Source organism: Centrocercus urophasianus, unplaced genomic scaffold, assembly GCF_019232065.1.
Source record: "Centrocercus urophasianus isolate 14NV4802_14NV808 unplaced genomic scaffold, USGS_Curo_1.0 seq_33, whole genome shotgun sequence".
Classification (NCBI taxonomy): Eukaryota; Metazoa; Chordata; class Aves; order Galliformes; family Phasianidae; genus Centrocercus; species Centrocercus urophasianus.
In genome coordinates, this window is record NW_024884900.1 from 2,459,360 (window position 1) to 2,486,595 (window position 27,236).

The window sequence follows — 27,236 nt, forward strand, 5'->3', positions numbered from 1 at the left end:
AAACTTGAACCCATCTGCAACAAACTTCTACTGCCACCTTTGGAACTTATTTGCACTAACCTGAACGTTCACAGGACACAAAAATGTGAATATTGTGGCTCATTAACAGCAACTTCAAATCAAAAAAGGTTTGATTGGTTTGCCTTTCGTTCATCACATCTTAACACTGACATCAAAAGTCAGAAGAAGGAGTGGAAGGGGAAATCACACAAACAAAAGCACTCACAAAGCACAGGAAACCATATGGCATTCCTTCTAGAAATTTAATTCAATATACACGTAAGACTGAAATTATCCACTTGGTTTAAATTTGCAACATAGTGGGTCTACAAAAGCAAGAGATATTCTTACATCATCTTGATGAAAATAATTCTTAAAAAGAGAGAACATACACCTGCTAAAAATAAAGGAGTTTGGCACTTACCTGTTTGGTACATCAATATTTATTATGCACGTCTCTAACTGTTCTCCATAGAGATCTGTACAGGATGCAAGAAGCCATCTTTGATCATGAGACAAACAGTAGCCTACAAAAAGCACATTATACTTCTGGCCAGCTTCTCCAAAAGTTTCTCCAAGCTCTGTTTGCTTGTCCTTTACAGGAGCCAATATAAAAGGAGGGGTGTACAGTCGAATACACTCAGGTCTCTATAAGGATGACAGAACAGAAAACCACGTTTCAAGTAGTGATTACTCTTAAGAACTCCGTTCAGTCCACATGAAAGACACCAACAATTGAATAAAAAGGGACGTTTCTCTCATGTGCATATTAACAGAACCACATTAATCATAAGAATACTCACATCAGGGCTCTTAAGAGCCGTTTCCATGGCTAAGCCTGGGCCAAAGCCAGTTAACGTTTTCACGTTGGTGGAAGATGGAAGAGGTCTCCGACACTGAGTAAATGCTGAAAATGCTAAAGACTTCAAATGCTGAGTGTAAATCTGCCGGTCTTCGTGTTTCACAGGCTGCAGAAGGTACTGACATGGAACGATCTAGAACAGGTCACACAGGGAAATAAAATGGTTTCTTTACTACATTTCTTGAGATAGTATTTGTGTATGCTGCTTTCAGGATTTAACTCTACAATCATTTCTCTACTTATTTGATGTCTGCCACTTCTACTAAAGCTACGTGGTGCAGGAACACGATTTAGTGGAGGGTTGCTAGAGTTAGGGTAGTATGGATAGGTCGTGGTTGGACTCGATGGCCTTAAGGTCTTTTCCAACCTGAGTGATTCTATGATTTTATGATTCTCATTGAAAATTTCCTCAGACAACAGAAGAAGGGCATTATCACCTCCAAAACACAGCTAAAGCCAAAGATATTTTGTTAGACACATTTCTGCGGATGTTGGCTCACCTGCACAGAAATTATATTCTTGATGTTAGGAGGAAGAACCTGAACCATCTCTAAAAAGCAGCGCAGAAGTCCAAGTGTCCACAGACTAGATGAGCTACTGTTCTCATCCTTTTTTTCATATGTGAAAGGATCGATTATGTAAACTACAATGGCAGGTGGGTAGGTGATAGCATGTGAATCTCCATCTGTAGGAACTCCGACTTTATCACGATCCATAGTGCTGAAAGTGAGATTTTGAAAGCAGTTACAAAACACTGAGTTTTAGAGTGACTTAATTTTACTTACGTTACAACTGAGACAAAACCATCAAAGATTAAAGACCTTTAACTGTGGCATAAGAAATCATGTTCATAATTCAGTTTGGTATGTGAGCTTGCCAGCAGCTCAACATTACTTGTTTTTTTTCCTTTTGCCTTCTTTCTTACAGAAGCTCATCAGCACACAGTTCTGTTGGCAGAGTGAGTTTTAACAGCTCCATTACCTTTCAGAAACCTCTGGGTGGGGCTGTGCAGGTGCTGCAGTAGCATCTCCAGACATCCCTGCCGTTTGCAGCACCGGCTGTTGCTGCTGCCCTCCTGTTTGCCCATTTTGGACCGTTGCAGCCTGAGAGGGCAGGGAAGCAGAAGTGGTATTGTTCATACTGCTAAAAGGTGGAAATGAAGAAGGCTTGTTTGTTGGGATCCCACTGCCTATGTTAGCAGACGAGGACGACGTGGCAGTGGTAGTCAAAGTTGAGTTAGCTGTGGTAGCTGCAGAAGACATGGCACTGTTTGACGTTGCTGTCATGGTACTACTGGTAGAAGCTGCAGGAGCAGATGGAGTGTTGGGATTTCCAGTGCTGGCTGTCACTGGGGGCAGGGCAGAGGCTGGCTGGCTAGAGGGAGGGACCAGATTTGTTTGGGCAAGTAACGAATTGTCCAAAGGCTGAGAAGCAAGATAAGGACCTAAAAACAGGAAAAAAATGCATACATTTCGTATTGCAACTAGTTTTGTGTATACTTAAACTAAGCCTACAGCAGTTTTAAAAGTTAAGCATATTTTATCTTTCAAAAAAAATGCAAGCATTAATATTTCAACTTCTAAGAGTCTCATAACACTTCCAGAAACACTCAGAAATCTATTTCTAAAGTAATTTTTGTTTTCAAGTCATTAGAACTTGAAGAAATCACTGCCTCAGAACCTAAGACAGCAATGGAAAAAGACAGTAGCAGTCTCTATCAAGCAAGAGCACTGCCATTCCCTAACAAATACTGATAGATAAGCAGCCATTTTAGAACGTATCTAAAGGTATGGATTTTCTGCCTTCTTTTTTTTCCCCTAGCTTAAAATCAGAAAATTGCAACAAAGAGTAGATTCAATAAGTAAATGCAATGACTTCTTCTGCAGTGGATTAGGTGTTAACTCCATGAAATAAGAACAAAACAAAAAATATTCATACCCAGCTCATATCTGCAAACTTGGGCGTACAGTTTGAGTTTGGAAAACGCTTCACTGTTGGCATTAGCTGTCTGTGAGAACCATTCTGTGACCAGCTTCTCAGAAAGTTTCTTTGAAGCAGTAGGTCCAACTCTCATGATTCCATCAGGCAATAATTTACAGATAGGTCTATGCTGGCCAAGTCTGCATGACTGCAAAGGCAAAATAAGATGTAAGGATTAAAAAATAATAATAATAAAATATCAAACAAATGAGCAGAGAGAGAGAGATTCATAGCTTAGTTATGACATTCCTAAGTAATATTTTAATTCTAGAAAACTGCATCAGTATGAAATGCTGTATAATGATTTTATAGCACTGTATAATGATTTTATGGTTTATTTTCATGTTTTACTGAATACAAGAAAAAAAAGCTTGATCTGCTCTAATCTTAACCACAAACTAAGTAACAGAGGCGTTTCATGAATTCACTGAAGTTGAAGTGGCAATGCACAGTTTTACCACTGAGCGGCGTTCATCGGATCCACGTTACATCTATCGCTAAAAGGAAAGATGAGCAGCGTGAACAGCCCTTATCTTTCAAGTGCCCGTTCCTAAAATCCTTTCTAGCAGCTTTCTGAGATAGGATTCTGTGCAAGCATTTATATCACGGGAGACAAGCCTGATAAGTAATTATGAGCGTGTATTAGAAACAGTTTTTCAAAAACCCATTTCACTGCTAACTGCCATAAATAATGTACCTCGTATATTGCAGTCAGATCCCTAAAGAAGCTTTTTGCTCCATTTAGCAGAGCCTCGTTCTCAGGGCACACCACAACATAAGCAACATCTCTTTGAGATCCATAAGGTTCCAGCATCAGCCTCTCCCAGTACGGCAGCGCAAATGGAGACAGCACCAGGAAATCGTAATCGTAGCCCAACAAAAATGTTGGGATTGGCAGTGGTTCTGGGGACTCATCAGTTCCTGGAAAAGCAAGATAGATTTTTCCAATATATTAAGCAGCAAGCTTAAAAATTAACAACCTGCTTCTAGGAAAACACGAAAAGAAGGAACACCAGCATTCCCAGCATCTAAAAGGAAGTAGCACTGATTACAAATGGAATAGCTCTCCTTTTAACAAACAAACAAAAAGCATGGATTGCACGATCCAACCCCCGGAAAATAAGCACACAAAAAAGAAAAAACAGCTAATTATTCTCATCTCAAATCTCTCAGGGCCTAAAGAAATTACACAGTTGTTTATTATGTTCACCACCATACAATCAGGAACAGATCTTCACTGTCTAGGAAGCCTTCCTCATAGAATCTAAAGAATCAGCGATCAAAAAAGAGAGTGGTACATGAGTGGATACATGAAGGACCACAGAAGGAAAACAGTTAACAACACACATTTACACATGTCCTAAATGTGTAATTAGGGTGTTCTAAATACTTGAATAGCTCCAAAAGATCCACTGGTGAAAGGCTGATCTTTTCCATGTTGGCAAATGAAAATCTCACACACGCAAATGAAATCAGAGTTTAAAGCTTCAGGTGAGTGCACAAAATTGACTGTCTTATCTGTAAACACGCATCACATGCTGGCTACTCCAATTGCTTGTAATAGTCTTGGCACACTGGATGATCTCAGGTCTCCACTATAACCCAAACCACCGATCAATAAAGCACACTTTACCAAGTATTTCAAAGCTAATATTTAGTAACTGCTCCATTTTCAACACTAAACCCATCTTGATAATTTCAGTCCCTCACTTGGATGAGCGCCAAACACACACAAGCAGCGCAATTGGCAATTTTAAGTACACAGACACTTTAAATTCATTTACTGTTTAAAAAAAAAAAAAAAAAAAATATTTTCTGCTCCTGCAAAGAGAAGAACTCCCCCCAGTCTAATGGCTCTCATTAGTATAAAGAGCCGTCCAGATGCTGTTCAGAATTCCAACAGGCTGGGCAGCATCCAGACAGTGAGGTTTGGTGGCCGGATCAAGCAAAGGCCAGCAGACAGGAGTCTACACAGCAGCTTACCATAAGAGCCTCTGCCAGCCATTTTGTGGAACTGCTGCCACGTGAGGGGGCCTTGCACACCCCACGACCGGACCGTGCGCTTCTTCTGAATGGCGTCTTGAAGAACGGGCTGCAGTGAGAGCAGCATACGAAGGATGTCCTGGGAACACTGCATGCTCACGTCCACAACTGAAAGGACAAAAAAGCTGTCAAGGCCTGCCTCTACAGTAGGGTAAAATACAACTTCCACAGATGCTAAGACACCTTGACTTTAGACAACTGCTTTTTCCCAAAAAGCACGTGCTGTTCATGCAGGTCAGCCAAAGGCCAAGACAGAAGTTTGTACACAGATTTAGAGTTTTCTTCTTCCTCACTCAGTCATTTAAGAGTAACAAACAGTTTCTTGTCTGTACAGTTTCTTCTCCTGAAAGCCTTAATATCTTCACATTTTTTTACTTCTTAGTCTAAAAATCACAAAACAAAACAAACTAACCACCCCATCAAGCTGTGCAAGTTAAAAACTATAGAATCTTCCCCTCCCAACAAGGAAGTTTAGGCAGTCTGCCACCCAGTGCTCACTCCAGAGGAGCCAACAGAAGCTTCTGACGTGGTCCATTTCATCCTACTCCCACCACTATGCCATCTAACACACAAACTTTAAGAATAAAGAATTGAAGTAAAATTTGTTAGTGCTACAGTTTCACAGCCTTCCTTTAAAAAGCATCTTGACATCTTTACATCCCTAACCACCAAGGTCACATAATACCAAGTGTTTTTTCTCCTGGGTGCCTGAAAGCATTGATTTATCTAGAACCAGAGACTTTAATGCCCCATACAGATACACAGAAACCCATTCATGCTTTGCTGTTCACCCTCTTTGCCCTCACCAATACTATTAACTGCAGCTAACTTCTTCAAGTTCCATGTTTTACTGTTTACCCAGCTATAGTTGCTACTTGAAGGACTGCTTCTGAGAGGAGAGGTAGATATGCAAAGATCATAGGCTGTACCATGAGACAGTACATTAGCAGACAAGGCACGGAAAGGAAAGTCCAAGCACATTTGGTAGATCCAACGTACAGCAAAGGCCACAAAGAAGCACTGTTTACCACACACACCATTAAACTACCACCCCCTCTTACAGGGGGCAGAAGCCAACTGAATCACACATCTTTTCACTCTACTACAGTAGCCTTTCAAGGCACAGTCCCCATTTGAACCACCTACACTTCCCAACACTCACTCATTCCACAGAACGTCTGTGGATGCAGTCACCACGAGTTGCCTAAAGAATCATTGTTATGAACACAGTTCAAACATGTTCGGAACAACACTGCATCTATGCACACAGGTGGAAAAGCTGTTTTTTAAGTATCCAGTAACCAACAAGGAAAACACACAAAAATTCATAGGTGGACAAGTAGTAAATAAGTTGTTTTCAGTATTTACCGTTTCTTTTTGACCAGTGGTGCAAGCAAGTAGTTTTCACAAGTGCTTCATCAACTTTCCCTCCTGACATATTGTCCATGAACTGGCGTCCATGTTCCAAGGCTAAGTAGCAGTCATTGCAACAATCCCTTTCTTCTACGCGTACCAGGTTGCTAACTGCACCGACTTTGGGAATAGGATCTTGATCTGCTGCTCCAAATGGTGAGAACAAGTTGGTGCATTGATCTTGCAGCAACAGTATTAACTCATCAGGCAGTTTCTCCGGTTCTTTCAGTCCTGCACTGCCATGTTCAACAGAAGTAGCTCTGAGAGCTTCAAAGCGTTTTTCTGCTTCTTTGCCACACTCTGTGTTACGACCTAAAATATCTAATTCATCTTCAAGAAACAGTCCAGAACTGTTGCCAAACTTCCTATTCATAACAGCACTGAAACCACAGGTACACCGATACTGGGCCTCTTGTGTTGGATCAGGAATGTAAACTCCAACATCAGCACCTTTGATGTTCATATTGCAAACGCATATGCAGCAGCTGTCGAAGTTACAGTCTTTGAAGAGGTTCATTACAGACTCTGAGAGGATGAGATTCACGTACAGACTGTGTGCCTCTGGGATGGAAGGCACAGTTGCAGGTTCAACAGAGTTAAGTGGTCTACACGTCGATGGCGTGGAAGCTGGTGAGTACAAATCAGAGTTCTCGTATTTGACTGACCCCTGCGCGCTCGCCGGCCCACCAGCTCCACGAGGAGTCCGAGGAGTCCTTGGTGTCCTGGGAGTTGGGAAACGAGGGGTGGAAGGAGAAGGGAGAATCCCAGCTCCACCATTGCTGGGTGGTGCGCTGCCCGGGGGCATTCCAAACGGAGTATGAGTCTGCGGCGTGTATGCAGGGCCATACTCCTGATCCATAGTGCTTCCGTCACTGATAGGAGCCACGAGAAGAAAGAAATACTTGAAATCAATTTCAAAACCAAGGAGTCAGTCTCAAATTGCTAAACAAGGACCTCCCTAATTAATATTTGCCTTTTTTGAAGTAGTCTTTCACAATCTACAAAAAGATTTTCATTCCCTAAGGAACTTCAAGTGTGTTTGTTCTAAATGACTTTGCAGAATTCCCATTGTCAGTGCTGTTAAAGAATCCTCCCCCCTCTTCCTTTCTTGTCTTTTTCTTTCCACAAAGCTTCCAGGAAACAAGTGTAGACAGTAAAAACTACAAGTTCTGTGGATATATGGAGCCTAAAGGGCACCTCTTCCTTTTCATGCTTTATTTATATGTTGTGTTGACACACAACATTAAGAAAATATACTGGGTATACCAACAGCAGACTCAGTCAGATCCACGAGGAAAGTATCACCTGGAAATGTTTAAATTCTTTTTTTGTTTTTTTTCCCCCTAAGCAGCTGAATAACTCCAAAGACCTGCAAGACTGATGAGACTTGAGAACACACTGATTATGAATAGCCTTAATAGAAGCAGCAACAGCATTTACACATAAATCAAAATTCACACACTTTTTTCAATAAATACACAGCCTCCTTGTTGCCTAATCTGTCTATAGAAGTTACTACTGCAAAAGAGAAGGAAGAACAAATATTTTCTTCAAGTGCTGCCAACAAAACCATCACTACCAAATGCAGATTACAGAAATGCCTACTGCAATACTGGTGTTACCAGGCAGTGTCACACTGGACATAGCTTTCAACCAAAGGACATGTTTTTTCTGGTCCCAGTATAGCTGACATGATGGCTATTTAAGAAAACAGTTTAAGAAACTAAAGAATCACCTATGAAGCCTTTACAGTACCTACAACACCACTGCAAAAAATAGCCCCAAGTTTACATGCATCTTCATTGTTACCATCTCCATTACTTATTTAAACACTGGACTTCCACCATTAAGCTTCCCCAGCAAGCCTTTAAATGAGACAACTAAGATGTATGCACAGTTAAGAAGCCATTGAGAAGGCAGCCTCTTGCAGTAAGGTTTAAGTGTGAAGTTCTATTAAATCTCCTGTCAGTTGTCTGAACACAGGGCCTTTATAAATTTTTCTAGTTACGTGCATAAAAAAAAAAAAAAAAATGGAGTACTTGCTATGTTGTCAATAACTTCAAGTCTTACAAAGATTAAAGATAATTCATACCCATCTTTGATAAATGGCATGGCAGGTCCTGGAGGAAGCAAATCCAGCTTTCCCACAGTCCAGCTCTGGCGATATATGCACTCTTCTGGCAGTTTGATGGGAGGGAGACACTGGCTGGGAAGTGTTTTCAGTGGTGCAAACATGGAACATCCCACTAAGGCTTGGCAGTTCTCAGGTTTATAAACATAAGAATAATCCTGGAAGTTATACACAGTAAAGCACCAGCATGTGAATTAGGTTATATCAGCAATTAAAACACTTCTTATAAAGAATGGCTGAATAAAAGTTGAGATTTACACATTTGTCGTTTGCACTCAGAAATGATACCACTATGCATTACTTCAATTTACTGATGGCTAATTTGAGATCATGCTTTCTTGAAGTTTAAAATATTAAATAGTACGTGGTTTTCTAGATGCCTCTTACCTACCTCAGTGTAATACAAGGCACAAATTACAAACTGCACACAATTCCCCACAGTTCTTATTCAGGATTAATTCATAGATTGAACAGTACCACAAGAAACACATCAGGGCTATCAACACTACCTACCTTTATTTCAGCAGGTTTGGGGCTGCAAAAACCCTCATCTACTTCAATCCTGAATTGAGCTCCCATACTGGAACTATTCCCTTCAAGTACTGTTCCTCCAAGTGTAGTGTCCATACTGCCATATTCCTTGTTATTCATGTTCATTGGAGAAAATCCCATGATGTGTTGTTCCAAAGAAGGTGGAGTTGGATACATTTTATGGAGATCTGCAGTGCCTAATTTCAGATTAGAAGTTCAGATTAGGCTTTAGAATACGACAACATTTAGAGTTATTTCCTTTGTCTTAATATTTCAGTAGGGCAAAGGAAGCATATGCTTCCAAATTCCCACAGCATATTAGCAATTAAATGTTTAAAGCTAGTATTCTAATTAGAGAAGAAAATAAAGCGTACTTATGCATGACAGTGGATCTAAATTTCCTGCTTTTGCCTCTTTGCAGTTGGATTTGTCATCAGCACCATTCACTGTTCTTTTAGATCCAGGCTAGGAAAGAAGAGAAGCATTGTAATAAATCATTTCAGACACAAAGGCATTCATTTTTCCTGCTAACAGCAACTTTCATGTGTAGTGGATGTGCAAAACTGGGATTAAAAACAAAATAAAATAAGTTGAAGCCTAACATTAGTATTTGGGGCTGTGCTTGTAACTCAGAATGCTCTCCCATAAAATCACAATGCTATTAAAATGAACACCCAATTACAAAGTAACTCTCAGCCTGTTAGCAGACACTAAAAAAGCAACTAAATAGGGCTACCTACAATCTCTCAGATAAAACATACATACTCCCAAAGCCATGCTAGCATTACTGATGTTACCACACGAATAGAATAGAGAAACAAGTGCTGGAACAAGAGGTACAGGGAAGAAAACGCATTCAAATTGAAACAAAAGATTTTTTATAATGTTTAGACAGTACTGTAATCTACAGAAAAGTCTCCATGCTGAAAATCAAATACACTTGCTTTATGCTTTATATAGTAATGACCTTTGATGGCTATTAAGATCCTTCACACAGCTCCCATTCAAGCTGATGGGTATTTTGTTTGAGTAAGGGAATATAGATTTGTTAACTGAACAAAGTCCAACTCAAAAAAGACAACTGATTGCTAACAGTACTGAAACAGAACTGTAGAGATGATGAATTCAGAACCATTGGAGACTGCAAAAGAAACTGCACTAAGAAAATAACTACTGCAATGAAGCATCTTATTCTGCAGAATGTCCACATTTAAATTCCTGTTTTCCTTAATGTTTTTGTTATGTTTCAGTATTACCTGTGTTGACAAGTTAAACAGTACCTAGGCCACAGGAAAAGAGCACCAGGATCAGTGCCAGATCTGTGAAACTATAACTAGAGATATGAATGTCAGAAGCATATGCTGACTGTGTAGTAAAGATATAAACAAGTTTTTGATCTTGCGTATCAGAAACGATTGCATGCATCAATCAGAACAGTGCATCTGCTATATCTGCTATAGAGAAGTCATGGCACTTGCTTATTCACATGTGTTGTAAAAGCCAACACATACACATTCCTTGCAGTTTTTTGTCTAGCAGCTGCCATTACTTCTGCACATCACTTACTGTTAGCTCATCCTCATCAGAATTGAAGAGATTGTCAAGGTCAGTGTAAGAGACCACCAGGTCTGTTTCATGGATCAGGCTGGTTGATGCAGTGCGAGCATGAGCAGCAATACGTTGGGCATCTATAAGGAATGATTACAGAAACACTGGTGATAAACAAAACTAAACCACATTTCAATTACTACTCTGACAGCCAAAAAGAAAAACGTGTAAGATACTTGAGTGATACTGAGAACAGAAGTGAGATCCCTACAACTTCATTACGTTTGGATTTTATAGCCATCTTTTATCTGCAAGGTTCAACAAGTAAAGTATGTTACTGAACAGATTCTGAACCAATTACAAGAAGAAAAAAAAAAAAAAAAAGCCTCTTTACCTTGTTTGACAGAAGGACTAAACAAAGACATAGCATCCTCTCCTTCATGGGACAGAACTGTAACACCAGACGTACCGTCCTCAGCCTATTAAAGAAAAATGTAGGAAAGTCTGCTTAAAATCAGTTTGGGTGAAGGACACTTCATCTCCCTATGGGAATTCTTGCATGTATCAGAAGGATCAGGTTCTCATTAGCCTTCTAGCCCAGTAAGGTGTAGCCTGGGGCTCTGGTTAGCAGTACCTGCTCAGGGAAAAGGAAGTCTGCAACACACAATGCTATCAACACACAGAGGGAGAGCAAAGATAAGAAATAAATTGTAGCTTTTGTCTTGGGGATAAACACTTTAAATTTAAAAAGCAAGCTGAGGATTCTTGGTACAACACCTCACTGAAAAAAGCACATTATATCAAACACTATAAATTAATTATACTGGTAATTATTAATGAAACTCGATACCAGGAGAGCATACGATAAAGAAATTGTCCTAATAAGTGAACTTATTTCATATGCAACCTCCCAGCACAGCTGTATTTTCTCCCTTTCTGGAGGTGTAGGGATGTAGGTGGTCCTTCTGCTTTAAATACAGCCTCACCAAGTCAGCATTAGCTAAAATACAAAAAAAAAACAAGTGTAATCCACTTCCCAGGCAACTGTTCAGAGCTCACCCCAGCTACCCTCAACCTTTCCACACACAGACAAAGCATTTGCCTTGGTTTTAACCTCTTGCACAAGCACCTGCTATCACCCATTTCTAGATAAGCACATCTCTGTTGGGATTCAGTTGTGTTCTCCTAGCACAAGCCATCAGCCCCAGTGCAACAGCACCAGCAGTGTGCAGTCATTGAGGGAACGCTGCTTGTTTTCATTGGTTACTTCTGCTTGAATGCATGTATTTAAATGTACTTCTTAACACACAGGAGAAGGATTAAAACTGTATTTAGTGACTAAAGCAATTTTTTCAGTCTCTGATTCGCACTCTCATTCCCTTACCTTGTGTTTCTTCCCAGTTTCCCTCTCGATGTTCTGTCGGTCTTTTTTGCTGTCAGGAAATAAGAACTCCACGTCACCTTCAACGAAGGCATAAGGATCAATTTCAGGTTCCTGGTCAGCTTCTGACACTACTGCTGCTAGGTACTGGTTTTTACTCTGATACTGCTGCACCAGTTCATCCGAAACCTTTAAAGGCTTCCTACATTGCACCATTAATCTGTGCAGACGAAAAAGGACAAGATATTATTTATCACTAATGTGCAAATAATGTTGCTATCATGCAGCCCCTTACAAAAACAACTTCATCTTTCCTTCCCCCTTTCTTCCCTTCCACTCCAGCTTCAAAAAACTTTTTGGGAAAAAGACAAAATCATTAGTCATGTAATTCATCCTCCATACACGTGTCAGCTCCAGCACTGTGACTCATTCTGACCAGCTCTCCTCAAGCATTGTCAACCCAGATAAAGATTAGTAATTCATCCCAGGCTATAGCTGTCACTTATTATGAAGTACAAATGGATTAAACAGTCCATTGCCACTGAAGGAAACTCACCAGGTTAGAAAATTACTTATTGCCATTCCCCATCCACATCTAAACAAATGGTCAGAAAGAAGTGGCTCAAGTTCTCCGTATTTTAAGAATTTAATTCCCAAGCATTTAATTCCACATAGAAAGACAGTATGTCAGCCTTTCCAGTAACACCTGGCTGTGCCTAACCAACAAACAATGCACGTCAGTTGGTTTGTTGGAAACTAAGGCAGGCTATCCAAAAATCCCAAGAAATAACAAATGCTGCTACGTTTAGTGGTCACTTATGTCACTCCTATAAATACCACATGAAGGTCACAGCACACCAATATCTAATTTACTAAGAAACAGATTTCTCACTGTCAGCATTTTTCTTTTTGTCATTCTTGGAGCCAAAAAAGGAGTTGATAAGCACACAAATTAAGTTTTTGCAACATTTATTGGTTTCACCAACGTAATATTGCACAAGCAAAAAGAATTTGGGAAATATAAAGCCACGTTATGAATATTAGCTACAGATATGCCTCTCTCTCTTCTACTTTATATATCACAGTGCACAGGAGGTATCATGGGAGGAAGATATTTTCTCAACTAGACAATCATTCCAGCAGTGTCACACCATCACAGCTGTACAATTTCTTCTTGCTCAGAGACCCTCTTTATCACAAACTGACACAGAACAGCCAGTAAGAAGTATTCACAGGGATTTCACACGTGAACTCAAAAGGCATTTTCCAAGAATGAAGATTACAGGTACTTTGAGTCCAAACACGGGTTCCAGCCCACCTATTCTTCACTTGCTTTAGCCACTAGTTAGAAGGAAATGCTACCCCATAGGAAACTAATGCCCCTCACAGTTAGCAGGGCTTGGTTTTGACTGCCTAGATACTATCTGGAGATCAGAATAAGGCTTACACTTCTCCTTGAGGAGACCAGAAAGCAAGAAAAGTGTTACAGAACAATTCAAACCCGTAGACCTTGAGATTTTGTATAGAAAGATACACAGTTATTCCTGAAGAATTTCCTCACTGCCTTGTATATCCCTGTCAACTTAAGTAGTCTGCAAAAGGACACAGTGGCAGTTTTACTCCGTCAAGCCTTCCTAGAAATAAGCTTTCCAAAGAAACATCTCACAGCCAACAACATCAAATCCATCTATGCTGGTCGTGGCAACAGCCCCAGTAAAATCTTTAACATCACCATTACCCCCAGCCAACAGTGCTGTGAGCGTGGCTTCATGTCAAGAACCATTGGCATTTATGTATGGAGTAGCACTCAGAGCTGAGAATTTCATCTTCCACAGAAGGAAGAGATGGAAGACAGCTTTCTAGGAACAAGGAATTCAACACCAAGAAAAGTACACAGCAAAAGTGAGCAGCAGCTTCCAGTATTTTCTGACGAGCAGAGGAAAAGAAATTAATGGTAAAATACTCCAGGAGAAAATACACACACACACACACACACACACACACACACACACACACACACTTAATAAATTGTTAAGCTACAGACCATGCAAGGAAAGATCATTTCTTGAACAGAAGAAGGAAAATACTTAAGTTAAGCATGTCTTTGGCTGGCTGGAATTAATTCAGGGGTGAAAAATGCTAAAATCCTATAAATTCACATCTTGAAAAAGCTGGAAAGAAAAATAAACCTAGCTAATGTAAATTCTTAACAGTTAGAAGATACGGCTTAGAACACGTGTATGACAACAGACCAACAGCTACAGCAAACATATCTCTTCTCACAGCTTTCCTATGCAGCAAATGCAGCACGACTGCTCTCTGTAGCTTTCCACTGCCAGCAGTGAAACAGAACAACCACATCAATTTTCAGCCTCGCAAGGAGCTGCTTCAGCTCTATCACAAATTAAGCACACTGTGTCCTGGGGGTGGAAGGGAACTCAATTTGGTATCGGTCATGCTGAGATTCTCCTTTCACCTGAACAAAAACACAATTCTGGATCAAAATAATCAACGGCAATTGAGTTGGCAGAGGCAATTCTTGGTGCACTCGCAATGAATTTTTTTGGCCACAGATCAGACCCCTAAACCAAAGTTTGTCACCTCCGCGCCTACGACTGCATCAGTACAGTTTACACAACTATTCACAGCCCTATCAGCACCTGTTGCTTCCCACTGCCACCCCCATCCTGCAGCATTCCCACTTCAAACTACACCTTCACCAGGAACTGAGGTAAGAGGGATGGCGAGAGAATTTCTTAAGCAGTTTGACAGCAAAGGAGGCAACACAGAGGCAAGAGGCTTGGGGGGGGGTTCTGCAAAGCTGTTTTTTGTTGTTGCTGTTGGCTTTTGTTTGTTTTTGAATTGTTGTCAGTGGTTGTTTTAGGGTTTTTTTTTTGGTTTGTTTTTTTTTTTTTGCTTTAACTGGGAGAGAAAAACCACGTTGATTCATTCTGCAGCAAAACAAAACTCACACAGCTACACCCCTGCTTTGATGGAATCAATACAAGCTTTAACACTAAAAACTCTATTGTTGCTTTTCCTCAACTGCCTCTAAACTTCACAGTTTATCAACACTTAGACAATAAACCACCACAATATCAGCTTAAGCAAAAATAAAAAGAATTCAAAGATCCCAGACACATTTCCTGTAGCTTCAGGCCTGTGGTTATAAGACGGAACCAGCATGACTCTCAATTTAAACACGCTTCATTTCATGAATGGGGGTTTTCCATCTGATCTGAGGCCCAAAACAGTAAGAGCAGACAACATTGGTCACTTTTTCCATTTGAATGATAACCTGAAGCCCTTAAACCTGCTAAACAACAAACCCAAGTCACAGCAAGAACATGTTATATAGAATCATAGAATGTTATATATGTTACATACTCTTGAGAAATTTTTGGTATTAGAAAGTAGTTGTCATCCATATTAGAGTTAATGTCTTCCAGGAAAGCAGATTAGCTTCTCCACTGTTCTCAGTCATTTAAATAACCAGCTTTCAAAATTAAAGAATAAAGACAAGAGCAGAACTGTTTGGGACCGTGAGTCTCAATTTGGCTACAGATTAATCTTTGAGCAGAAACATAATATTCATTATCATCTGCTAATTCAGAGTTCTAACGAGGAGAAGCTGGAAAGTCTTACTACATATTTGACTGTGCTTTGTGCCCACATCTCACAAGTGTTACATCCTTATGGACAGACAGCACTGAGAACAAGGCTCATTCAGCAATGCTGCTCAAGCTGATGAGAGCAACATGATGCTTTAGTGTCAAGTTTGTTTACTGGGAGAAACCACTGCCTTTGGCCTTTCACTTTCTCTCTTTCTCACATCAGTACAGTAACTAAGTATTACTTACTCTGTAACTGATGTTATGTTCTCCTGTCCAGCAGGTATTACTGGATCATCTCTCAACTTATCATTTGGAAGCTGAGGTGGTAAGAATTCCATATCCTTTTTCTTTGGAACTTTGTAATACTTCCAAGTAGTATCAGCTTCATCTTCCTCCAAATTCACTGCAGTACCAACATACATTGTAGGCTCTATAACTTCAGGGAATTGAGCTGGAAAAGGCTGAGACAAGCCATCGAGTCTGTCTTCCATTGCTTTTGCGGGAACCAAGGGATCTGGCGTTGGCATCTGGTAGAAATGTTGACTCTGAGGAGTAGAAGGAGCTTTAGTTACCCCTTCATCAACTACATCACATGGGTGAGGACTAAGTGGTGGTGGCTGAGGTGAATTTGCCATTTCAGCATTATGCATCTCAGCATTATGCATCTGAGGAGTCTTTGCTACATCATTAGTTCGGATATTTGAAAATCTCACTTGACTGTCTGGTGCAGTCATCACAAGCCTCTGACTTGCTGAATCTGCCTCCATGGCAACATCATCACTGATAGATACACGATGATGAAAAGGAGTCAAAGGGCGTTTTTGTGGTTTATCCCCTTTGTCTTGCTTCTCATTTGTCTTGTGCTTTGGAGCTGCTTGCTGTTGCTGGCCCACAGGTGGTGCCTGCCCCTGTTGACCTGAATTCCTTGGTTTGAGATTTTTGTGCCTGCAGAATTAACACAGGGGAAAAGACTTCACGTTAATCTTTCAAATGTGCCTATCATGGCTTTTTCACGAGGTGAGAATTGGCTTCTAAGTCATTAAAAATGTGATTATAGAAATCTAAAACCGATACCATTTTGAAATGAAGCTGCCTCTGACCATAGCTTAATTTGAATGACTCAAGTATCACTGCAATATCTCAGAATACCAACTTAAAAAATGGGAAAAGCTGTCCTATGAGCCCAATGTGCACACAATCCTCAAAGGCAGTTCTAAAATATCATCTTCCACTAACAGAAATAGATAGTTATATGAACAAAACGTTGCTTTTAACTTCCACCAACACTGCTAAATCAATAGAAAAAAGCTAAGAATTAGCAAGTGACTTCTTGGATTCAACCAACAGTGTTATGCAAGCCCCTGTGTTAAGGAGTTAGAAGTCAAGCTGTCAGTCCCACAAAAGCTACAAAATATTTTGCACCTTTTGTAGTTATTTACCCCTGAGAAAGGTTTCATGCCTCCACTGCATTAATGCAGATAAACTGTTTTTTTTCCCCCCCAGCCCCCCTCCCCCAGTATAAATGCACTTGAGATTAAGCATTTCAACTTCCAGTTCAAGAGACCAACTTCCAGGATGATCTAACAGAATGAGTGACACAAAACAACAAAGCCTAGAATTAAGCATGTAGGATTATGCTACTGAACTGCAGGGCCCGGGTACTCTCTGCCACTCTTCCATTAGTAAAGTCACAAAATACACAGCTCACATTGAAACCAGAAAGCTAAAACATATTTCAGTAAAGGAGAAAAATGCATTTCTTTCAACACGCTACACCCTCCAGACATGAATTCTGAGTATTCTAATACTCAATTTGCAAGATAATAACAGTAACAATTTAAATCAGAACAGTTTTGAGCCTATGCAACACTTCAGTCACCTGAACATTCTACAAGAGTGAAACTTTGGTGAAATAAGCTGTGAGTCTGCCAAGTACCGTACCTTGAACAATTGCAATTTGTCCTCTGTGTGGCTTCAACAAAATCCCAGGATGCTACCTTGTCAGCTGTCTCCTCATCACACAAGCTGTTTGATGTAGCAGAATATTTCCGCCTATGATTCAGTATGGGAGAGATATTTGAGATCAGCACATATTACCCTCTGTCAAGCCTCAAGAACAGTTTTGCGACACAGGATTCAAAAGAAATTATAAATAACCATTTATGGACACATTAAACTTGAGAGATAAGCAATCCACTAGCTAGGAACAAATTAACTCCTTTAAAGTGTGTTATAACAAAAAGAAAAACATTCTACTAGCACTCACAGCATATTTACCACAGCTGCCTTCTACAACACACACAAAATAACACATTTCCCTCTGTATCACAAAGGGAGAGTACATACTTGTTCTGAGTTCTATTCATATTGCATTCTTGCCAAACTCTGTCCACCACCTGATTGGCCAGTTTTCTAGGTATTTTGCCACCATGATGGCTAGTACTGTCAGAGATAAATCCATCAGAAACTGAAGAAAACTTCACCCATTTCTGGGCAGACTGAGCATCAACTGAAAAGCAGTCACAAAGGAAAGAGTTTTAGGCAATGAAGTTATATGCTCACAACCACTATTCAATTCAACCAGCTCTGGAACATCAGGTAAAATAAGCATCTTCCTCAATTATAGGCAATCAAAACAGACAGAAAGTTTAAGTATAGCAAGAAAAGCAAGAAAAATAAAATAAAAAAAAAGACAAAAACCCAAACCCACAACCCCCCACCACAAACTGCTCACACAGCCCTCTTCTGAAAAGAAACAAACAAAAAAAAAAAAACCACACTATTTATAAAGCTGTCTGAAACTACTGCTAAGTCTTACCTGCTTTGACTTAACATTTACTGTTCACATGCAGCCTATTGGAATCTCAACTACAAAGAAAAGGCCGAGGACTGTGAAAAGGCTGAATGCCATCTTGCCAATTTCTGAGCTGCACAACGATGCTTATAAAACTGCTCCAAAATGCTTGGATACACACCACACACACAGAGGAGGAAAGTAACAGACTACACAGCATCAGGTACAAGAGCTTGATCTAAAGAAACGTCCACACGAAGCGAGTTGCACTGTACCTGTTTGAACTTCCTCGGGGGATGTTGGAGGAGTCAGAGTGACTGAGGACATGGCAGGATCTCGTGTGGAAGCAGGCACTTGGTGGACACCCAAGCAAGTAGTTGAACAGTGAGACGTCCCAGCAGTGCTGGGAGCAGGGATGTCTGTTTGGGGAACCAGGACGAAGCACGCTGGATACACCATTCGCACACCAGCTAAGAAGGAGAAGAAAGCAGGCCTATTTTACAGCTGTTCACCAACAACTTACATTTAAAATAGCCAACAAAGGATCACCTTACCAGTTGCTCTTAAATTTACCAACCTTGCACAGCCTATCATCATTGCTTTATGCTTTGCTTTATTATATGGAAGATTTAGGTGAGTGAATAAAAAAGGTTTATTTTGTATAGCCAGAGACAGCCCTGTCACATGCATCCAACTACTTGTGTTCATCTTTTTTTTCATTTATAAAGAAAACTGAAGACAACATTTTTAAAGTATAATATAAAACAGACAAGATTCCTATCCCCATCAACATAACAGTCTCCAGCTACCACTGCAATACAAGCTTTTAGCACATATTACAGAGAAATGATTACATTTGTTGGCAAATCAAAGGTCAATAGCCCACCGCAGACAAACAAACTACTGTGTCCCAGGAGCTTATACTTTAGGAACAGCAGCAGATAAATGCAGTGCTTGAGTACATTAAGTTCTTTAGGATTGTGGTTTTGAAGAAATCCCTGAAAGGCATGTCTGTTCTGTTTGAATTTGCACAGATTCTGAAACAGCACAACCTGCTTTTGATGCATCTCAGATGCCAACAGTGATAGTCCAGTGGTTTGTTTATTTTGGGTTTTTTTTGTTTTGTTTATAATATAAAATCAACTGTTTCGCTTCGAAGGGCACAAACTGAAACTCCTCACCCACCAGGTCTGCAGAACCCAGTTTAAGTAACCATTCATTTTAGACAGGCCTGAGAATAAACTAGAAGAGCAAAATGGTCACAAAAAGTTGCAAAAGAACAAAAGCTCTGAATGCAAACGTGACCCCACTTCAAACCTAACCTGTTAATTTCAGTAATCAAAAGGTAGTGAGAGGACATACCAACAAGGACTTCAACAGCAGCTAAAGAATCATCCTCCCAATCCATATCTTCTTGTTTTTCCTCAGAGCCCTCCTTCAAGTTCGAAGTGACAGGATAGAATTGTTTCCATTCACCAATAAGCTTTTTGGTAGATGAATCAGAAAGCTTGAATGACTGCCCTGTGAGCGTGCCATTTAATCCAAAGGGACTTAGAATAACTAAAAAGATAAACAGAAATAAATTAGATTGTATCTAACCAAAATTTGCACTTGCCCATTAAAACAGCATTAGTGTTATTTCAGCCACACCAAATTAACAACTTACCACTGGCAAGTCAGAATGCAACCTGATCACATTTTACTACATGGCACAAGTTGTAGGCAATGTGTATGCAGTTAAATGTACATGTACTGTAAGAATCAAGTTACCACAATTACAAATTAATCTGTTTAAACAAGCAGCAATCAAGTTTTGATCTTGACCAGCAAAGACTCTGCAATACACAGGTGGGATAAAGAGGACCATCTCAAATTCTGGCAGAGTTAAGGTGTTTCCCCATCCTTTTGTTCTGCTGGGTACTGTAACAACAATGCCACATGTATAGAAGGAAGTAATCTGTTTCATGTTTAGTCTTGTCCATATTAGGAAAGCACAGCTGCTGTTAAATTGCATTCAAAGAAAGCAAGTTTGGACAATGAGCATTAATAAACAAGGGCAGCACGTGGTCATGCAGGAGAAGTGATTTCTGTAGCCAACATAAGTGTGTCTAACACAGGGAATGATCAAACAGCCCACTAACCAGACTCAGGCCCCATCACTCCTTTGTCTTCGAGAGCATAGCCTGCATCTGCTGGTGGAACCAAAGGAATTTACAGGCAAGGGAGAGCCAAATAAAAAGGGGGAAGGGGAGTGAATAGATTACTGAAGTCAGGGCAGAAATAGACTCCTAAAATAAGAGTCGAGGAAGGCAGGTGGGGGTTATAAAGCATGTTGAAAACACTGTTGAAAAAGCTAAATATTCGAGTCACCAATAGGACAGCGCTTGGAAATGAAATTTACTGTGCCATAAATCACTTTATTGGGCAACATGCCAGAAGAGGAATATGGAAATCAACCACCTGCAGAAGATCTGAGATAGACCAAATACTTAACCAGCCATGTCAATACAGCGGACGTTTGAGTAGAACACAACATGTAACATCCCTGCTCCCACTCCCAGCCTCTATCAGAAATCCTCACTCTGAACTCAAAGGACTGATTTATTTCAGCAGACATTAGCAATAAGGAAAACCTACCTTGAAAAGGGCTGTTAGACTGCTGGGCGAGGGTGAGGTGTTCTTCACTAAGCAGATACACAGGTTGATGCTGACTGATCTCCACACTGGTGCAAACATTACTATCCCCGTGTAAGAAGAAGGTGAATGAGCAGGACAAGTGCTCGCTGGGGAGAGGAAAAAAACAAATCCTAAGTATATGCATCTTAAAACAATAGGTTGATAAGTTTTTTCGCTAATTTGAAAGAATGTCATTCCAGAAGTCTTACTTAATTAGCACTAAAAAAAAAAAAAAAAAAAATCCATTCTATCTGAATAACAAGGAAATGCTAAATACACATTCCTTGAAGTACTTACAAAGTATTTCAGTTTAAAGATAAAACCAGAGATCAATCAGGAGGATTGATCAAACAGGAGATGCTAAGTCTTCAGTCTCTTTAGATTGAGATTTCATATTTTGATTTCTGGAAGAAATTTAAACTCTGCTTTTTGCAAATCAATTAAAAGTAAACTCTGACAATATTTGTATAGTGTATTTATTTAAAAGCTGCAAACGTATTTCTGAACATTTATTAATTTTAATGAGGTCGTATCTAGTCCTCTTGCCACAGATTCAGTCAGCAGAATTTATATTTTAACATTTATATATATTTTAATTAAACTTCAGGCAAAGATTTGGAAGGAAAGAAAAGCAGAACCCAGTGAGCAAACTGCAGAAATAGTGCATCTAAGTATACAGTTACATCTGACAAAAAAAAAAATCACATATATATATGTGTGTGTGTGTGTGTGTGTGACAATTTGAGTTCTATAGCTATAAGTTATCTCAAGTGTGTGACAGACCAATAGATGCTCATAGGAAGACAGGTGTTAGAAGCAAGATGCTGTTCACCTAGGACATCAGATTACGGCCAACATTTCAGCAATAGAAGGATGAAAGTCAAGGAGAAGCTTAGAAAATCCTTCATAAACTACTGATCAGAAAATAAATCTTTCTCTTTAAGGAGGGCAGCACCAAGCACCTGCTCAGTCTCAGGAAAAGAAAAGATACAGGTCAAGGGAAACAGACTAAATGAAGCGAGTCAAAATAGCAGATGGCAGTGCGTTTTTGCAAGGTCAAACAGAAAGACACTTCACAAACATACCCTAAAAAGACTGTATGAATGCAACATCACCTTTTGCCCCAAAAATAAAATTAGATTCTGTCGATTGAACAAAAAAAGTCCCCGGGTCATAGAAGAACTGAAGTATCCCTATTAAAATAAAACCTGCACAGGCGTGGTTACCAGATACACGAGTGTCACTGCCAAGGCATTTCCTCCAGCAGGAGGTAGATGGTAAGAGACTGAACTGTGTGGGGACAAATATTTCTGAAACTGGCACAGCCTGTTCTATGTCACCAGAGATAAATTGGTTTACTGATCCACACCCCAAAGAGCAGCCACCAGGATGGGCACTGCAACAAGACCACTGCTGTAGTGTAAAATACATGACTCTGACTATCAGCAACTTAAATTTAGGGACCTAAAGCTCTTCAAGGATGAGAAAACCCACAAACTGGTTGAGGAGGAAGAGCAAGTGAAGCACAGGGTTGTTTTTTTTTTTTTTATTACAGTAACTGAAAGCTGCAGGCCATGAAGTGAACCAACAGAAACCTCTATGGGAGTTTGCCTTGACTGCACCACGACCATTTTCAAGGTGCATCAAACCTGTGACAGTATGCTGAGCTGCCCTTCAATTTTATTTCTTTTATTTTTAAAGAACAAAAAGAGCCAGGATCCAGACATACAAGTGAGTTATCACTATTCATTGACAACTACTTAGCATAATTGCTTCAGTAATCCAGCTCAGGACAACCTACTCCCTGCACATGAAAAGCTGCCCAGGAATCCCAATAAAGATAGTTGACAAAATCCTGTGGTGTTGGAGCTCAGCATCATCTTGATGACTTCAAGTTCAAGCCAATCCACACGGTTATCAAACACCACTGAATTCCTATATAGAAATCTCATTAAATTTTAATCCTTATGCAAATAGTTGAAGACTGATCTTGTCCAATTGGATTCTACTTTCAAAATATTGGGTGGTTTAAACTGAAATAGTGGATAGTGTTGTTGGTCCCAAGTGACAGATACCACTTCAGAAGCTTAGCATACATGAGGAATAGTTAAAAATAAAAACACATATTCTTTAAATACACTTTAAATGGGATTAAGCTATGTCTCTAGTTAGCTCTACATTACTACACAAATAAAGGGCAGACATCTGTACTATTATCTGAGAGAATTCAGACAAACCAAGACAAAGAGAAGCATCAGCACGATAACAGAAGCACATCAATTCATTATGCTGCAAAACCATACCTAAATAGAAGCAAAAAGTCGAGGTCATCATGCAAAAGCCACATAAAACAAACCAAGAATTTTTTACATAGTAAAAGAAAAAAAAAAAGGCATTCCTCCCCACATTCAGCAGGTGGGAAGTTTCCATCAAAATTTCATTAGTAAGACAGTAGCCATTGTTGTTACCAACATCATTCAAACTGCTTCGGCATGAAAGCTGCAAGCAAGCTGTTTCTCTGGGAGGAAAGCAGACCCACTGTGCTACAACTGATTCTTGCAAACCTGAACATCAATCTATAACCCTGAATTAGTGAATAGTCTGAACATGAAATAAAAGCTATGCACATCACCTTCGATATTTGCCTCTGTATCTGCAGCGATGTTGTTTCATGCGCAACAGAATAAAACTGCTACATAGTAGAAATACAGCAAAACGCTGCTCCTTAAACACGAGCTGAGGGAAAGATTTCCACATGGTATCTCTGAAAACACGGATCTTCTTATCTAAAGCTTAAAGTGAAGGGTAGAACCAACACTTCACGTACTCAAACATCGCGTTAATTTTTGTCCTAACTAGTCACGCTCCGAAACCCTTTCTTCACATGTAACATCGTTGGCACTGTGATATTACACAGCTGCAGGAAATACTGGTGCTTGTAAGAAAAAGTCACAAGAAATACAATAATAAAACCAGAAACACACTGAAGCTCTTTGTAAGGGGGTGGAGAAGTGGTGGTAGGAAACACAGAACCAGAGTTCTAAGTGACCAGCAGTCCCCACGTACTCCATTTTACAGACTAGCAAGATACTGCAAGCATGCTTGCTTTTTGTTCAGGTTTTTAACACCTTTGCACATTCTCCAGTTCTCTGCATTTCCAGAGATTCATTGCTGCCTCAACCTCAGCTCCAGAGCGCTCTCCTCAAACCCTTCCAAAAGCTATTAAAAAATCCCACTATTTCTCTAAATTCCTCTCCTGTTCTCAATGATCCACACTGCAGCCAAAAATCCTAATCAAACAAAAAAAGCACAGTCATTAGCAAGTCCACTTAATTGGTCAAAAAGCATTTCACTTAAGGGTAAATAGGCAAATTGCCTTTACAATTTAGTCAAGCACACAAGAACAGTGAGAAAATTGGTGGTTTCCTGCCCATCAATAGAGTTCACCCTACGCTTCTATTTGCAGACTTGTTCGTTTCTTTAAGTAGCTCAAAAGATCATTAGATAACCTGTGCAGAGCATCTCACGACTGCAATACAAACACCTGTAGCACAGTGCTCAGAACTGACTGTACGTGCAGAGGGCAGTCCTTGAGGAGCAGACAGACATCCCCTCCCAGCACCAGAAGCTTGTCTTAAAGCTCCTGTTCACAGTCCACTCACTTTCTGTTAGTTTTTCACTATGATCGTGCCTTGCCACATGTGCACACGTAAGAGTAGTGCACAGAATTTTAAACAAAGTTCTGAAAACAAACCCCTAATTCTGCCCAAATATCTCATCACCTTGCCCCACCCTGAACACCGAGTTAATTTCAGGGAAGTCCTAACCATAAATTGTTAATACTTATCATCCAGTATTGGTAACTGGTCACTGAATTATAAAACATCATCAGAATGAGCATTCCTGATGAATGGAAAAAAATAAAATCCTTCAGAGATGGAAGATTGTGTGAAAAGCAGCTGAAACTCATATGGACAATTTCAATAAATTTCCACTTCCACCTTTGTAAGAAAAGTGGAAGGAAAAGAGGGAAAAGCACACAAAGGAAGCGCATATACATGCTTCTGCATCTCCACTAGCAAATATGAATGTACCTCCTTGATAAAAAGATAATTGGGTCTGAATTTTCCCCCCTCCCCTCCTGTAGTTGCATATCTTCAAAATGCCTCACACACATCAGCTGCACCAGAACTTCCCTAATCCTAATCACTGATGTAATTCAGTGGATTACATCAAGTCAGCACTGTGCTGGAAGGTAAGGAGACTGCAACAACATCAACAGCAATGAGAAAGTCTCCAATTAAAAAAAAAAAAAAAAGAAAGAAAGAAAGAAAACCTACAGCAAATTTGACATTAAATTCAAGAAAGCATCCAAACATTTCCATTGAAAGTGTGACTGCTTTTGTTTTTATAACTACCACCACTTTTCTTCCTAGATTGCCTTTCTAAATTACTTCAGAGCTGAACCAAGTAGCTGACCATGCCAGAGTGCTTCCAGCCTACCAAAATACCTACCATATTCTCACTATGTATTTTTCTACTCCCATTTTGTAGGTCAGGAAAATGGACACTGCAAAGCTAAAATTACCCTCCCAGAACTAATGACTTACACAATTACTTTTCAGTTGGGAAGAACAGTTCATTCAGGAGCACAAACACACCAGATAGAGTTAATATCCTATTAATATGCTTCACTGTTTCTGTTATGTTTGCTAAAAATCAGTATGTAGTGGCCAACAATCCAAAACTTCAGGCTGTTTTGACCACAAATCATTGCACTGTGACTGGCTGACAACAGCCCACAGCAGCCACTGCCCAGGGAACTCCCAGCCAACGCATTCTATCTGCCTAAATGAAAGCATCTCCCAACAGTTATTCCTCATCACAGCCAACCAGGGGTGGTATGTTAATTAAATAAACTTCAGCATCAAGAAGTTTCTATTTAAAAGATAACAGTTGCTTTCTGTAGTGAATTAAGTAACCAAATACTTCTGAAAGAAAATCCTTGCATGCTCAGTTATTCGGTTCTTGGTTAGCCTGTTGTCTGTTTTTGTTGGGGCTTTTGGGTTAGTTTGCTGTTGTTTGTGTTTTTCCCTCTTTAACTTCATTGGAAAACAACACTGCAGCAACCAAGGTAGAGCAGAAAACAAAACAAATGCCAAAGAGCAAGTCTGGGGGAACGGCGTACCTGAGCACATGCTCAACCTGCACTACCACTGCACTCTGATCTCTGCTCTGCCTTCTGTTATCCATCAGGCAGCACTTCAGGCTTTTCATGGTGCAGAAGGAGCAAAGCTGCTGAGCCACCTGAGGATGTCTGGGCTCACTGAACACAACAGGAGCTACTCCCTCACCACAACCCACCTACCACCCTGCCTTTGTAAGTGCTTGCTCAGAATAGTTCTTGGGGACTATATCCATCTCCCACAAATAACCCGTAATGCACTGATGCAGAGCAGCCTCCCGTGCTGCCACATTCACACCTTCACTGCTATTTTAAGTGTGGAGTCTTCAATTCCTGCTCACCACGCCATAATCCTGAATTAGGAGACTCCAAAACCTTCATTCAGACTAGAAAGGAACAGGAAATTAAACATGCATTTGCTGTAATAAGCAAAATACGAATGTAATTAAAATACTAAAATTAGGTTGTTCTATTAAATCAGCATTAAAAAAAACAAAAAACATGAAAAATATGTGGTGGTTGTGGGTTTTTGCTTTGTTTTATAATTTAAGAAATGGAAAAAAACCCCATAAGTCTGCCTACCTGTCCATCTCAATTACAGAACACTCTAGGAGCTTTCTTTGTTGTCTTTCTGTTGTTGTTTTATTTTGGGGGGTTATTTTTGCTTGTTTTTTTTAAATGCTGGGGGGTGAGGGACACAGAGGATAAGTTCTCCAGGAAGAACATGCTAACATACATACTCATTATCACAGAAAGTCGTGCTGCTATGTCAGAGCTGGAATCATCATTAATCAAGTTCACAAACATGCCTCTCTTGCCCTTGGCTACAAGTTTCCCCACAACATCAGGGTTTGCATCAGCCCCTATCACAGGGTCTGCACTTCAAGCAGACACAATGGCACTAATATCCCCAATGTGAAAGCTCAAGGAACTCTAAACAAATGCACATCTACATTTTTCTAGCAAGTTACATATTCTGTTTCTTAACATGAAGTAATAGCATCTCAAAACACAGATGCTTCTCCAACTACTGACACAAAGATGGCACAGCACACATCTTGCTAAGCATCTCCCAGTA

The 27,236-nt window shown here is 40.0% G+C and overlaps 1 protein-coding gene across 1 annotated transcript in view; it reads right to left on the reverse strand.

The window, feature by feature from the left end:
* The window catches only part of MED13 (mediator complex subunit 13), a 46,727-nt gene that overhangs the window by 4,156 nt on the left and 15,335 nt on the right, over window positions 1–27,236 (reverse strand). The window contains exons 4-23 of the mRNA XM_042830390.1: window positions 20,935–21,080; window positions 19,660–19,857; window positions 18,573–18,767; window positions 17,850–18,012; window positions 17,445–17,555; window positions 15,750–16,448; window positions 11,893–12,109; window positions 10,903–10,987; window positions 10,527–10,648; window positions 9,335–9,425; window positions 8,943–9,157; window positions 8,391–8,587; window positions 6,254–7,170; window positions 4,826–4,993; window positions 3,540–3,763; window positions 2,801–2,990; window positions 1,844–2,306; window positions 1,363–1,582; window positions 804–995; window positions 425–648 (exon numbers count right to left, since the gene is read on the reverse strand). Coding sequence (XP_042686324.1) covers window positions 425–648; window positions 804–995; window positions 1,363–1,582; window positions 1,844–2,306; window positions 2,801–2,990; window positions 3,540–3,763; window positions 4,826–4,993; window positions 6,254–7,170; window positions 8,391–8,587; window positions 8,943–9,157; window positions 9,335–9,425; window positions 10,527–10,648; window positions 10,903–10,987; window positions 11,893–12,109; window positions 15,750–16,448; window positions 17,445–17,555; window positions 17,850–18,012; window positions 18,573–18,767; window positions 19,660–19,857; window positions 20,935–21,080 — 5,037 coding nt within the window. The remainder of the gene's footprint in view (window positions 1–424; window positions 649–803; window positions 996–1,362; window positions 1,583–1,843; window positions 2,307–2,800; window positions 2,991–3,539; window positions 3,764–4,825; window positions 4,994–6,253; window positions 7,171–8,390; window positions 8,588–8,942; window positions 9,158–9,334; window positions 9,426–10,526; window positions 10,649–10,902; window positions 10,988–11,892; window positions 12,110–15,749; window positions 16,449–17,444; window positions 17,556–17,849; window positions 18,013–18,572; window positions 18,768–19,659; window positions 19,858–20,934; window positions 21,081–27,236) is intronic.